General features: G+C 38.7%; 2 protein-coding genes and 1 pseudogene across 6 annotated transcripts; 1 reads left to right on the forward strand and 2 right to left on the reverse strand.

The window, feature by feature from the left end:
- The first annotated feature begins 1,031 nt into the window (after nucleotides 1–1,031).
- On the forward strand, nucleotides 1,032–5,047 carry LOC121750550 (annotated as a pseudogene).
- Nucleotides 5,048–5,327: 280 nt separating this feature from the next.
- LOC121750549 lies at nucleotides 5,328–10,119 on the reverse strand. 4 transcript variants are annotated; one of them, XM_042145107.1, is made up of 5 exons: nucleotides 9,999–10,119; nucleotides 8,459–9,425; nucleotides 7,335–8,383; nucleotides 7,136–7,256; nucleotides 5,328–6,376 (listed from the first exon to the last, which is right to left on the reverse strand). In XM_042145107.1, exons 2-5 carry the CDS (start codon nucleotides 9,347–9,349, stop codon nucleotides 5,492–5,494), a joined length of 2,946 nt encoding a protein of 981 aa, XP_042001041.1. In that variant the 5' UTR covers nucleotides 9,350–9,425; nucleotides 9,999–10,119; the 3' UTR covers nucleotides 5,328–5,491. The 4 variants fall into 4 exon arrangements, with proteins under 4 accessions (XP_042001041.1, XP_042001040.1, XP_042001038.1 ...); XM_042145106.1 differs by having other exon boundaries at nucleotides 5,328–6,244; nucleotides 6,317–6,376; nucleotides 7,335–9,425; XM_042145104.1 differs by having other exon boundaries at nucleotides 7,335–9,425.
- Nucleotides 10,120–10,684: 565 nt separating this feature from the next.
- On the reverse strand, nucleotides 10,685–14,059 carry LOC121752241 (E3 ubiquitin-protein ligase At1g63170-like). 2 transcript variants are annotated; one of them, XM_042147200.1, is made up of 6 exons: nucleotides 13,903–14,059; nucleotides 13,430–13,523; nucleotides 12,536–13,326; nucleotides 11,774–11,899; nucleotides 11,391–11,676; nucleotides 10,685–11,255 (listed from the first exon to the last, which is right to left on the reverse strand). In XM_042147200.1, exons 3-6 carry the CDS (start codon nucleotides 13,189–13,191, stop codon nucleotides 11,046–11,048), a joined length of 1,278 nt encoding a protein of 425 aa, XP_042003134.1. In that variant the 5' UTR covers nucleotides 13,192–13,326; nucleotides 13,430–13,523; nucleotides 13,903–14,059; the 3' UTR covers nucleotides 10,685–11,045. The 2 variants fall into 2 exon arrangements, with proteins under 2 accessions (XP_042003134.1, XP_042003133.1); XM_042147199.1 differs by lacking the exon at nucleotides 13,430–13,523.
- Nucleotides 14,060–14,646: the final 587 nt, after the last annotated feature.

Genomic DNA, 14,646 nt, shown 5'->3' on the forward strand with positions numbered 1-14,646 from the left:
GATTATCCATTTAGGATTGAGTTGTGAGAGCATCCACAACCGTGCTCTTGCCAGCGGCACGGTTGTGGGCCCAACCCCACTTTTTCTGCCTGCTCTCTGGCAAGAGCACAACACTCACAGCTGTGCTCTTCCGCAAGGACGATCACAATTCAATTTAAAATTCAATTAAACAAAAACATTTCCATAATATTAAAATTCATTAAAAACCCACAATAAATAATACAAATTACAAATAAAATAAAAAAGACATAATTAAAATCCTAAAAATTAAAAATAACATAATTAAACTCCTAAAAAGTAAAAATTACATAATTAAAATCCTAAAAATTGAGATTGAGAGAGTTGTTTAGTATAGTGTCATTTTTTGTGTTTGAAATGAGAGTATTTATAGATGAAAGTATGAATTTTGGGGTAAAAATGATGGAAAAAAAATTAAAAGTGTGAAAAAAATGGATATATTTTATTAGAAAGTGAGACAATATTTTTTTAAATAATTTTGAAATTTTCAGATTTTTTCGATTTTTTTAAAAAAAATAATAAAAAATGATAAATCAACGGGTCAATCAGAGCATGCCACGTCGACGCCTTGTGCTCTTGCCGCTGGCACGGCCGTGCTCTTAGCTAAGAGCACGTCCGTGCCAGCGGCAAGAGCGCAGCGGCGGCGGAGCGCGTCCTTGCCAGCGGTAAGGACGGACGAGCAGTATTCCACCACCGTTGGGGATGCTCTGAGATTAAATCTCATGAACCAAACACACTATAATTTTAATCCCGGATACAATCTTGCAAACCGAACACTCCCTACTAGTACAATTTTCACAACTCAATATCGATAAGCTAGAATCTTGAAGCAGGCAACATAAAAGATTCATCTACATATGAAAGGAGCAGAAAATGAATATTCTCTCTCATTTTTGAAATACATGTCAACATTTTCTCGATAACATGACAACATTTTGTTGACAGTTAAAACTGGAGTAGTATATATTTAGTTCCCCACATGGACATCACAACTCTGGTGTTTTCATCAACATCCTTTGAGTTTTTTCTCTTTCTTCATCGACAACTCCACCAAACAATGGGATCGCTTCCCGCCGTCGACGACCGTTTATGGTATCCGACCGCTCGTCGCGATGACTTTGTGGCTGACAACTACCACGGAGTCACGGTCCGCGATCCTTATCGATGGTAATTAATTTATAGTAATGCATTCAGCTTGCTAGGGTAGATACTCATCTATCTTGGAGTTATCTGATCTTATCACGTTTTGCTTTATCAATTTTTCATATCAAACTACTCATAAGTATCAATTGTTGTGATAGGCTGGAAGATGTTGATAGTGAGGAGACGAAAGAATTTGTGGAAGAGCAGAATAAATTGATGGAAAGCAAAATCTTAGTGAAAAGTTGATACAAGTGTATGATTTCCCAAGATATGATGCTCCGTTTAGGGCGGGAGATTATTACTTTTACTTGCATAACTCCGGTCTACAGCCACAAAGGGTGCTATACATCCAGGTTCGTACGCAAAATAATGTCGCATTTTGTTATTTGGGACGTCCATAATTTAATGTCATAATTACTTCATTTCTCATTTTCTATAAGTTCAGTACTCTACAGTAAATCATTACAATCATATTTCATTATAAAACTATTCACTCCCCCCACTAAACATAATCTTATTTTTCAATACGGTCCATTCACCAAAATTAATCCAATTTTATATATTAATGAAAATATTCTCACTACTTTTTTATTCAATTTCTCTCTTATATTTTTACTACTCTACATAAAAACGTGTAATCTATAAATGTACTTTCTATTTTGTGAATGAAGAAGTACATAAAATGAGACTCATTCAAAATTTAAATTTGTACGACATTGCATAAATTAGTTTTTGAGACTCATTCAAAATATTAAATTGCATAAACTTTTCCCAACTTCCCTTGACATTTTATAAATCTACAATAAGTCAAAGTAAATATTTAAGCTATGGATGACGATTATTTTGCTTATACTCCCGGTGACAGAGATATATGAAACCATGTCTAAAATATAAAATAATCTAGAAGGTGGAATATTACATCTATAGGCAAACAATGCAGACAGTTGTGCAACACACGCTATAAGACCGATTCAAATTAATTGTTGGCTTCAAATAGAAATTTAACCATACTATTTTAACTTAATTAGTCTCATTGTTATAGTGTCATTTATGTTAAAAGAGTACTAATATTTTCAGTAAATATCTGCATTAGGCCAGTAATTTATAACTATTCCTTTTAACTTGAATTTTTTTTACAAGCCACATTTGAAATTTGAAGTACTACTACATTTTTATGAATAGGATAATGTTGATGGAGAAGCAGAGGTTTTAATTGATCCAAACACATTTAGTGAGGATGGCACTGTAGCTTTGAATGGATTTCAAGTTAGTGTGGATGCTAAATACATAGCATATGGCATTACTCACAGTGGAAGTGATTGGGTTACTATTAAAGTGATGCAAATTCAAGACAAGATAATACAACCTGACACTCTTCTTTGGGTAATACTGACACTACTTTAAACTACTCACTTATTTTCTATTCTTGATTTTGCTAACATATGTTTGTGACAGGTTAAATTTTCTGGTATTAGTTGGACTCATGACAGTAAAGGTTTCTTCTACTCGCGGTATCCAGCGCCCGCGTAAGTGAAACCTATGCTTGTGCTGTGTCTGTTTATTACTCCGGAAAAAAGATTTAGTGATCATTTGTTATACGTACGTATAGTGGCACAGAGACGAACGCGAACCTAAATCATCAACTCTATTATCACTTCGTTGGTACTGATCAATCCGAAGACATGCTATGCTGGAGTGATCCACACAATCCCAAGCATAGGCACTCAGCCTCGGTCACTGAGGATGGAAAGGTACGTCGCGTTGCTGCAGCAGTAACCCCTAATGTCATGTTTAACACTTTTTTTTTGGCGCAGTATGTTCTTCTCTACACCTTCAAGGATTGCAATCCGACCAACACGCTTTACTACTGTGACGTCTCAGCGCTAAGCAATGGCCTCAATGGATTGCCTTTTGTCAAACTTGTTGACACATTTGATGCTGTTTATGACTATGTAGCGAATGATGGCCCGGTCTTCACGTTCCACACGACCAAGGATGCCCCGAGATACAAGCTAGTTCGAGTTGATGTCAGAGATCCGAGTTGTTGGAGGGATGTCGTTGGAGAAGACGATAAGGATGTGCTTCAGTCTGCTGTGGCTGTGAACCGGAAGCAGATTCTGGTGAGTTATTTGAGTGATGTGAAGAATGTGTTGCAGCTCAGGGATTTGGAGACGGGTCGCCTTTTGCACCGCCTACCCCTTGACATCGGGACAGTGTATAGAATCTCTGCGCGGCGCAAGGACTCCATTGCGTTTATTGGATTCACCAGTTTTGTCGTCCCGGGGATTATATATACGTGCAACCTCCAATCCGACGCCCCTGAGATGAAGATCCTTAGAGAAATTGTTGTGCCAGGCTTTGATAGGAGCCAATTCCATGTCACACAAGTAAATATTACTCCCTCTGTTTCTTGTTAATTTAGTCACTTTCTTTTATTTTGAGACGTTCTATGATAATTGAGTCATTTGTATTTTATGCAAAAATACATTTTTTTCCAGTATTATTCTGTCTTACTTTATTATCTCTGAACTGTGTGTTAAGGTTTTCTACCCGAGTAATGATGGGACGAAGATACCCATGTTTATCGTGGCGAGAAAGGGGATGCAATTGGACGGATCGCACCCGTGTTTGCTATACGGATACGGAGGATTCAACACGAGCCTCACTCCAAGTTTCAACGTAAGTCGCAGTGTGATTGCGAAACACTTGGGATTGGTGTTGTGCGTCGCGAATATACGAGGAGGGGGAGAATACGGAGAAGAATGGCACAAAGCCGGTACTCATTCGAAGAAGCAGAACGTGTTCGACGACTTCATATCAGCGGCGGAGTACCTCATCTCTGCCGGGTATACGCACTCCACGAAGCTCTGCATCGAAGGCGGCAGCAACGGCGGCCTTCTTGTTGGGGCGTGTATTAATCAGGTTTGTGTTTTAATGCATCTTGTTGTTTGGACATGAATGAAACATGGTTGAATTGGTTGCAGAGACCTGATTTGTTTGCTTGCGCTCTTCCTCATGTTGGCGTTATGGATATGCTCAGGTTTCACAAATTTACTATTGGTGAGTCTTGGAAATTTTATCTTTTCTTATATGCTTTGACAGCTTCTCTCATTTACTTTATTCTCCGAAAATAGGGCATGCATGGACATCTGATTTCGGATGCTCGGATAACGAGGAGGAGTTCCACTGGTTACTCAAGTACGCCTCGTTAATTAAGTGCATTTTATAGTGGACTGGACTGATCAACATTGGATGACCAAATATATTTGTGGTGTTTTAGGTACTCTCCATTGCATAATGTGAAGAGGCCATGGGGTAATAATACTTTGAGCCAATATCCTGCAACGATGGTGTTGACGGCGGACCATGATGATAGAGTTGTGCCGTTGCACTCGCTCAAGTTTCTTGCGGTCAGTGCTACCTTGTACATGAAATAATAATTTGATCGCTCTGTTTTGTTAGAATATAGCATAGTTAACTTACCTACCAAAGAATCCTAAAAGGGAGAGATGATTTTGGTGTGCAGACAATGCAGCATGTCCTGTGCAATAGCGTCGGCAGAGCTAGTCCTCAGACAAATCCCATCATCGGACGCATAGAACGCAAGGCGGGACATGGAGCCGGAAAGCCAACAAGGAAATTGGTATATTATTTTTTCAACTTTGTGATGTAACTGACCAAGTTCTTTGATTTATTCACCAAGTTTGTTTTCTGACAATGCTTGTTTCAGATCGCTGAAGCTGCAGATAAGTACAGCTTCATGGCCAAGATGGTGGGCGCATCGTGGATGGACTAAGTCCCAGTATATATTAGCTTCTTATCTTTTCCATAATCATCTACGTAAACGAATATCATAATTCATCAGTATATAAATAGTTTTTGCTAATTCTCATACTCCTATAAACCATCAAAAGAAATCAACCCGAAAAGTTCATACTCGAGTTTTGTTTTCAATTTATGTAGTATAGAGTTATTATATACTCCTAATAAAATGATACTCATCCTAGAATAATAATTAGTATTAGTACAAAATTTAGGTGATAGGAGGAGGTAGGATTTAAAGATGGTATAAAATGATGCCATGTATTAATACTACATATTCTAAAAAAATACTACTACTATTACTAAAAAATGATGACATATATAAAAAATTGGTTTTGCCTAAATGAAATGAAAATTGAAATGTATTGAATCAATTATTTGTTATGATTTCGTCTTCTAATTGATGGCTACTAAATATCATTTCACTGAAACGACTACAGAAGACGAAGAACAAGTGAGATTAAGAAAAAAAACCCATCAAAATTTATCTACAAAAACGAAAAGCTAACTAGTACTGCCTCCATCTCGAGCCAGCTTGGTAGCCACCCGGCGGTGGCGCATGGTGTCCCAGCCCGCCAGGCCGCATCGTAGGAGGCGTACGGCTATCACTAGGATGTTGCAAGTGCATAGGCAGCTGATAAGGCTGGTGGCGCACCGGCTGTTGTGGGGCCTGCGGCCGCCACTCCGGTATATCGTCGTCGTCGTCCCAAGGTTCAACCCCTAATCTCCTATCATCTACCACCACACTCTTACTGGTCCCATCTTGCCCATATTTCTTGATAAGCTCTCTCACATCCTCTACCGGTCGTGCCCTGTTCGAGAAGTGAAGTGAATTACGAGGTGCAACACGGGCCAGGTCCCTGGAGGAGAAGTTGAATTCAGGTAAATCATCGTCGTCCTTCGCTGCCGCATCGGGGCCAAACCCAGGCGGGATGTCATTGTCTTCGTCCTCGCCCGGCGGTGGCTGCTGGGGTTTCCTAGTTAGAGTATGAGTGGGGGCACCAAGGGGTTGCTTTTTCAAGCTGTGTTTTTGGTGGGACGATGATTTAGGTGATATTATGTTGCTTATATGAGCTCTTCTCCATACAACAACACCAATTAGTCCGTTTTCAAAGGATTCTTCGGTCACTGGATGCTCCCGGAGTATATGCTTGTTCAACATCTCGAACATTCTAGAAGCCGGCGAGCACAGGTAGAGCTCAACTCCTGTGACTGGCTCAGAGTACCCCAACCTCTCGTCGCTTATGTACGAGCTCACAGCCTGCACCAGAAAATCGTCATCTGCATAATATCCCAACAGCACTCTAAAGAGGGGAGGGAGGGAGAGAGTTACCTCAGAGAGGTTAGAACACTGCTCCTCGGATGATTTGTCCGTCAAAATGAAGTGGAGAACCTGCAGAGAGAGATGGTTTAGTTAGTAAGCAGTTTAGCATTTCAAATGTGTACAAGAAGATAAAGCAACACTACAATAGCACATTTGATCTGCAACCTATGATACTACCAAGTTTATACCGTTTTTGGTATTCGACGTATTGCACAATTTATGGAAAAGCATATTCATCTGAAAATACAGCTGACTTTATGTCGTGCAGTTACATTTAATTTACACAATTCCTCGTCATTTAACAAATTCATTGCTATATTTAAACAGCCTAAACAATCAAGTTATGTACAAGGCAGGGCAGCAACTCTCTGAATTTCCACCAGAACAAGTCTCTTGCTACACAGAATCAATCGATATCAACTGCCTCTTTACAAAACCCAATATTCTACAATTGGCAAGTGCCATATTACATGTTCATCACCGTTCAAGAATCCATATCCCTATTTCTTAGTACAGATAATCTTGCTGTTTAATGTTTATGTTAAAGGTGATTATAACTGGCAATTGTTGTGGAAACTATACAGCTAAGGTTAAATTTTTTTCGAGATTGACAAAAATATCATGAAAGATTTTCCCACTGGGAAAACATGTGATAAAACATTGATATATATTGGAGAATTTTTCGTCACTACTGCTTTTATACATCCAAACTAGTACTACTAGATAAAGATTAAGGTAATTAGGCATCAGTGCTGGGAGGCCACAATGCCTTCTTTGCAGCCAAAAAGCCGATACCCAGCAGCGTTTGAGGGGGCAAGAATTATATACCATGACTGCACGTGTTCGCGACATGGGGAGTTCTTGGATAAATTTTTCAAATGCATCGAGTCTAACTCTGCCCTTGATCTCAAGAGAGGCAGGCCATTCCTTTGTTGATGTCTTCTCACCGCTGTTAATTATGAAGCTAAAGATCAGAGCAAAGATATTGAAATGCTAGATTGTTGTTTAGAACCTCAATTACGCATACCTGTAAAACAGCCCACCAACTGTGACTGAGGATGATGTGTTGAGCTGAAGAAGACCATTCCAGACCAAATCAGCACTCCGTACATCACTAGAACAAACTGTTTCTTTCACAGGACTAACACTCAAATCCTTCACCGTGTCAGGTTTCTTGACAAAAGAAGCCTTTTTGGTGCTAGCATCTTTATGTACATCTGAAGCTTGATTAGAAGCCCTAAGGTTGCTAGAACGTTTTGGGCTTTCTCTAGATGGATCATATGGTCCAGGAGACTTCTTCCCTGCATCTCCTGATAGATCCTCAAATGGAGGTTCTGTATTAAGGGACTCCATAAACTCATCTAACGAAACTATTGGAGGTAAGTCAGCATCCTTCAGTTCATCCACCATCATTCCTTGCATTGGATCAGTTTCATCTGTCTGAATAATCAGGCTGCCCGTGAAATCCTGGCCTTCCGAACTGCTCGCTTGGCCTGCAACCTTCTCTTTATCTTTAACACTAGCCCCGGAAGGAGATTGAGATTCGACAGCCTTTTTCCTGTGAGGTCGCGTTAATAAAGAACTCCCAGCAGATACCTCTGCAGCAATGAGATCATCATGCTCCACCTCTACCTGAAACTCACCCTTGTGTGTTTTCCTGACCAAACGTCTTATATCAACCTCAGTATCAGGTAAAACTTTCATTTGCGCCAACTCTTCTGCTTTTGCCATACGCCACTCTGTTAACTCCTTAGAAGCAAGCTCTTCAGCTGACATTGAGCATAACCTTTCCGGAGATATTTTGCCAGACATGACTCTTTCTCTCAGTTCCAGATTGTTACGATCTTTGAGGTTGAACAAAAGAGACCTGCCTTTCTCTCTATATTTTTTGTTCACATCACCAAATAATTTAAACAGCTCAGCTTCAATTTTGAAAGCCAAGTCTTCAGGTGTCAAAGTTTCAACCCGTCCTTTGTGCCCCAGAGCATCCTCTTTCAAAGACTTTTCAGAATGCTGACTTTCCTTACCCTCTTCCATATGCATATCAAAATTAAATGCCCAAGAAAGCCCATTGCCCTGCAAAAGATCATCTTTAGCAAAAAAGTTATCACCAAATGGAACATCCTCATCAGGTATATTGTACTGAAACACCTTAGAACCACTGGTTTTGTTAAGTGTGGTCAATTCATTTGAAGGGAAAACTTCTGCGGAGCGAGAAACAGGAACCTGACCTCCCTCACTAGCACCGGAGACATGAGAATCCCGGGAGTCCATGGGATTATCCGTATCCCTCTGGTTCTTCTCAGTTAGCAAGGTATTCGCCTGGTTCTGATAAGCCAAAGCCAATGCTGCAGCCAAAGATTCCCTCATTTTGGACCTTACACCTTCTGATGAATCCAAACGAGCCTTGGATGCTGATTTGATTTGAACAGTTTGCCTCTTTCCAGTTTGCCCCTGCTGTTGTAAGCCAGACTTACCAGACATGGAGTCATTCCGTATCATTTTCTTGATAGGTTGAGCAGGCGTAACTTGAGAGCTCAATCGAGACTGTGACTGTGCGGTTTTCTTTTGATGTGCTGAAGGCTGCATAAATCCAGAAAAATTAGCATCAGATCCCACATGTGCTGGCCGCTTGTGAGGCTGTGCCAACTGCTGAGAAGTAGCATTATTTGCCAAAGGTTCTGCCTCAGCCTTCCGTTTAAATGGGAATGAAGCTTTCTGTGCAGCTATGCTTTTTGGCGAACTTGCATGCTTAGGACCTAGATGGTTTGACATCCAAACTTGGTTTGATCCCATACTAACACCTGAAGATTCATTATGCCCCAACATATTATTCGACATCATTGGAGTAGTGAACCCAGAGCTGGAGAATGACTTTAATAGACCACTTTGATCTGCTGGTACATAGAAATGGTGTGATTCAGGAGCGCTTGATACCTGGCCCATCATTTTCATAGGAAATTCCAGAGAGCTAGAACTATGCTCCATCTGAACCAACTGCCTACCTGAGATTGGGTACTCAGAAACCAAATTGTTGGACATGATGCACCAACGATGAAGAACATAAGCAAAAACCACAAATATAGATGTAACTGATTTGTTGATACTCCAAATCGACCTGCACATGCAATAGCATGTGTCTTAGTATGAGCCCATAATTCAATAAATCACAACCAGAAATGCAATCTAGTGAATCAAGATACTACCTAAATAATGAAAATTAGAACATTAAAAAAGAGAAAAAAAATTAATCAATCAATGAAAGAACGAAAACATAGTAGCGATTTTTAATTAAGCGAAAAATGAAAACAGCAAACCGACTAAAAACAAATGCAACGCGTGACCTGAACATGCAGAAACACGAATGAAAAATGCTTCGAATCTGAACCACCTGATGAGCCCTAGTATCATACATTCATGGCCGAGAAATATACTCATGTCTTACTACACTGGAATAAGTTGTCATTGGATTTGCTTAATTAATCCAAGAATGAATTCGTTTCAAGTCAAAACTGAGAACAAAAGATTCATCAGTTTTTTAAAACCCTATCCCTACATTAATAACCGACGAAAACAAACCCAAATTCAAATCAATCTTCCTAGATATCGACCGACTGATATGCATAAAAAGATAGGAATTTTCAGGCACATGCATAAAAATGGGATAGAAATCATAGAATTAGAGCATTACCTAATGGAGGTAGAAAATGCGAATCTACGAATGAAGACGACGAAAAAGCTTAGTGGTGGATATAAGCATTTCTTCACAAGTACAGATGTGTGAGTGACTGTGTGTATGCGCGCGCGAGAGAGAAAAGAAGCCCTAAAAAGAAAGGCAAATATGTTTGATATGTGTGCCATTTATGGTAATCGAGAAAGCGCTAATTTGTAGTAGTCGAACTCCTAATAGACGGTGACACTAATATCTAATCGACGTCACAAATTTGAAGTATAAAATTACTAAATACAACGATAAAAAAAATATGATCAAGAATAATACTAGTAAATTAGCGAAAAATGAAATTCAATCCATCAGAAAATTTTATTAAAATAATAAATATAATAATTTTAATATTTTTTTTCTATTCAAAATAAAAAAATGGTAGAACTATTGATTGCAATATTTTTATTAAAAAAAGAAATACAATTTTTTGGGGGTTTTAGGGTGAGGAAATCACACGTGGCAGCCTCAGGTTATGGAATTCAAATTAAATCGTAATAGAAAAATATATCTTCCACATAGTGGACATTGAAGAAAAATATTAGAGGGAAAAGGTTTGAAGTATACAATCTTAACAATTTGCTAGGAGTAATGTTAGCTCGATAAATGGAGAACCATTTTTTTTCTTTCTTTCTAGAATTGTGAAATCATTACCCTTTCAATAATTTGGCAGTTTTTAGTATGTGAATGAACATGTATCAATATTACATTACAATTACATCCACCATTTATCCCATCCTGAAATACATGGCAATGTTCTACACAATTCACAGTATTTTAGGCAAAGAACACTTATAGATCAAACTACAACAGTAGAATCTAATCCATCAACCCTTAAACCACGCATGACATAGGGTTACAATTTCAACCCCAAACCATGAAACAGAATTGCGGATTTGGCCCGAAAACCACAAGATAGAATTGTGGGTCTGGGCCTCCTCGTGATCGACTATGCACAGTTGGCGAAAGAACAATTTGTAAGTTAGTCCGAGCTCTTTTTTTTGCGTTTACTTTTCCTCACCGATACAACATGGTGCTGTTTTGCAGGCTGGCAGTTGCTGCAGTGAGCGAGCTGAAAAGGGTATCACCAACCTCGGCTTTGCAGAGTGGGCATGTGGCGTTGATTTTCAGCCATTTATCCACGCAGTCCTTGTGGAAGAAATGAGCGCAAGGTAGCTCCTTGAGCTCGTCGTTGTTCACATATTTCGCTAAGCAAATGCAACAAGCCTGTTGAGGAGAGCATAATTCAAAGGTTATACTTACATTTGCAGATAACATATGAACAACCAAATCGCCCATTCAAGAGCGAGAGTTGAGAAAAACTTAATCGCATTGTTTGAGATGGAGATATGTGAAGCTTACAGCATCATCTCCTGATATTATGCGCTCTCTCTCCGTTCCAGCGGCCACTATCCCACCCTCGGATGCATTAGAATTATGTTCCTTACTGTTCTTGTTTTTCTTCACTTTGAATTTATATGTTGGTAGAGAGTTAATCGAATCTTGAGTAGCTCCTCGGTTCTGAGCAAAATCTTCTCTGATGCCAAGGACTGATATTATACAGGGGAGGCAACAGCAGATCATAGCACACAGAATAAAAGGCATAGCATATCCGATACAGCTGAAGGTCAGAAACACTATGCACAACCTGCAAGTGGAAAAAATTGCAAACAAATCGGCATCATTAGATAAGAAACGTTTGCCATGCATACCAGCTCTAGCAAGTAGATATTCTCATGCACTACCTGTACAAATTTGGAGCTTCAGCAGAAGACGAGTGGCCTCCGAAAATCCATACGTTTCCAACGACAAACCACACAGCAAAGAAGCAGTCCAAAGCTAGCTTTAAATATTCGACAAATACCTTAAGCCTGACACAGTAGCACAGATATATTAGGCTGCCTATGTGCAAGTACTTGAAATATCACGAGAATGTTTTCGTAAGACTCCTAGTTTCTACATAGAAAAAGTGACACAGCTTCGAAGAGGCAACATGGCTTCTTCTTAGACTACAGGATTGGCAAAAAGATACCCAACACTACAGCTATGTGGTGGAAGAAGCATGTGCAAATTGTAATAGATTAGCTCGAATATCAGCTACATCAAGTGTAGAGTGTAAGGCCATACTAGACAATTCCATAAAATGCTGTATCAAGTTTTAAACAATAAGTTAAAAGCAGCTTCAGTATAAGGTGAGAATACCCTCCCCAACCAACAACCAGAAGAAAAAACACATAAAAATTAATATTTCCAGCATGTCTCTTAAGCAGCCCCAAACCCCTTGCAGCCCCACCCCTGATCACCAACAAATATTACATAAATCTGTATGAACCAATCTTTTTTTTCTATGACATGTTACCAAAATTTTCCTTATCATGGAAACCATATAAGGATCAGTAAACTTTTCCGTAGCTGCAATTTCAGAATCGTTGGCTTCATGAAGATGACAAGTCAGAAGAAGTTGCATAGCATTGCATTCCAAAATTCTCAAATACAACAACCATTACCTTGAATTCAGCAATTCATTACTTTGAGTGCTTCTAGTTGTTGTACCAGTTGTCCAGCTATCTTCTCTATTTATTGATCTCCTCGAGAAAGGAACAGCAGAGTTATTGCTCAGGGAAGCATCTTGTCCGTTCTGAGATGAGTCCTGCTCTTGACTTTGATTACGATGCTTAAAACGCCAATATAGAAGAGGAAGTATTGCCAAACAACCAGATGCATATCCAATGACCCATGTTCTCAAAGGGGCATGTGGTTTCTCATTTCTCGACAAGGAAAAGACAACAATAGCAGCTATAATCTGACTGACTGTTAATACAAGCTCAACAGATATCCATAACCCAGAATTTAATGGACTTCTTTGACGACTGCGCGTACTTCCTCTTCGACTTAGTGAATTCCTTGAGATTGACCCACGGGCAGTAAAAGGTTGAGGCTGATAAAGGGGAACCCTAGAACTAGTAGATGGCAGGTCTTCACTCATTTGCTGTTCCAAACCAGGTGATGGCCTTTCATTGGATGAATTAGATGAAGAAGCACTACCACTTCTTGTTATGTCAATAACGTGTTCACTATCACTGCGACTGTTAGCTCCCTCCATCAACAAATCGGTTTCGTCAGTTAAAATTTTATGATGATGTCCCAGAATGGGAAAATCCATTCAAGTCGACCAATCCTAGACAACACTCTGGAAACATGGGACACTGGCCTAGAAAAAACCTTCAGATCCTTTCCTACAATGCTGAAATTAAGTAGCAGTAATATCTCCAAGCTTAAGGGCGTTGTTTGACCTTATCTGTTCACACCACATAAAGCATAATCATTAGAAGCTAGCTCATTCCATTCATACACTCGTACACAAATTACATCTCTCAATCAAAACAAAGCCAAATAATCACCGTGGAAAAGCTTTTGGAGAAAAGAGTGTACTGTATCTGAATAGCTCAAAGAACAACGCTTATATCTTCAAACTGTACCGAATTAGAAAGAATTCTACAAATAGAAATAGAATTAGTCTATACAAATTCCAGTTACCTAAAAAAGTTAAATAGAAACCAAAAAAACCGTCACACAAGCTAAAAAGAACACCAAAAATACCAAAGAAATAGCAGAATTACTTCAATTTCCAACAACCCCAGCTAATTCCAACAACCCCAAATTGATATTTTTTGAACCATTAGATCGTTGACCATCTCCATAATACCCGCCCACAGTCCAAACACATAGTAAACTCAAAATCAAAATCAAAACCGTATAGAATTGGAGAAGTAAAACGAAGTCATTAATCAATTAACCATTCACGAATTAAAACATGTGCAAAACCTATGTACTAACACTAGCAACTAATCAAATTAACAATCTAATTACTCACCTGTATAAATCAACTCAAACTAGGGTTTGACGAAGGCTGAGAATCAGAGCCAAATTTTCTGGTAGATGGAAGCTCGTTTTGTTGATTATTTACTTCAGCAGTTGGGTTTTTCCTATTTTCCAAATATTGCAATTATTTACATTTACGATTCTTCTTCGTCTCATTTTTCTTCTCATCTCTTTATAATAATTTTTTGACGTCAGATTTTTCTTTATCTTATTATTTTTCTCTTTTTGAACCGTTCGATTTGGAAATTTTTTCCCAAAAAAAAAAGAGACGAAAAGACTTTTTACCCCTCGTTATGGTTAGGTGGGTCATTAGTAATTAAGTACAATTACATTCTTAATTATCAACGTCATTACGCACTTACTCCACTTTTACATGAAAAAGGAATTAATCCTCATATTCTATATTTTGTTGTCTTAAATGTTTTTTTCTTCACCTATACATAAGTTAGTCTTGTTCTAAACAAGTTTTGCATATTATTTTTCATGTTTTCTTGAGGAGATGGGAGCTTCTATACGAAAATAAGTTGGTTTGCGATTTTTAATACAGTACTAGTAGTCTTGCAGAAACAGAAAAGTTGTTTTGCGCTCCAAATTAAATTTAGAATTTTCGCGATATAATTTTTGTATTTTTGAAATTTTAGCCTATTTATACATTCGTCTCCAAAATTAAATTCATAAGAAAGGAAAATGTTCATATAATAGTACTCCCTACTTACTAACCCTTGTAGTTAGTGTA

Source organism: Salvia splendens, chromosome 10 (assembly GCF_004379255.2).
Source record: "Salvia splendens isolate huo1 chromosome 10, SspV2, whole genome shotgun sequence".
In the NCBI taxonomy this organism is placed as follows: Eukaryota; Viridiplantae; Streptophyta; class Magnoliopsida; order Lamiales; family Lamiaceae; genus Salvia; species Salvia splendens.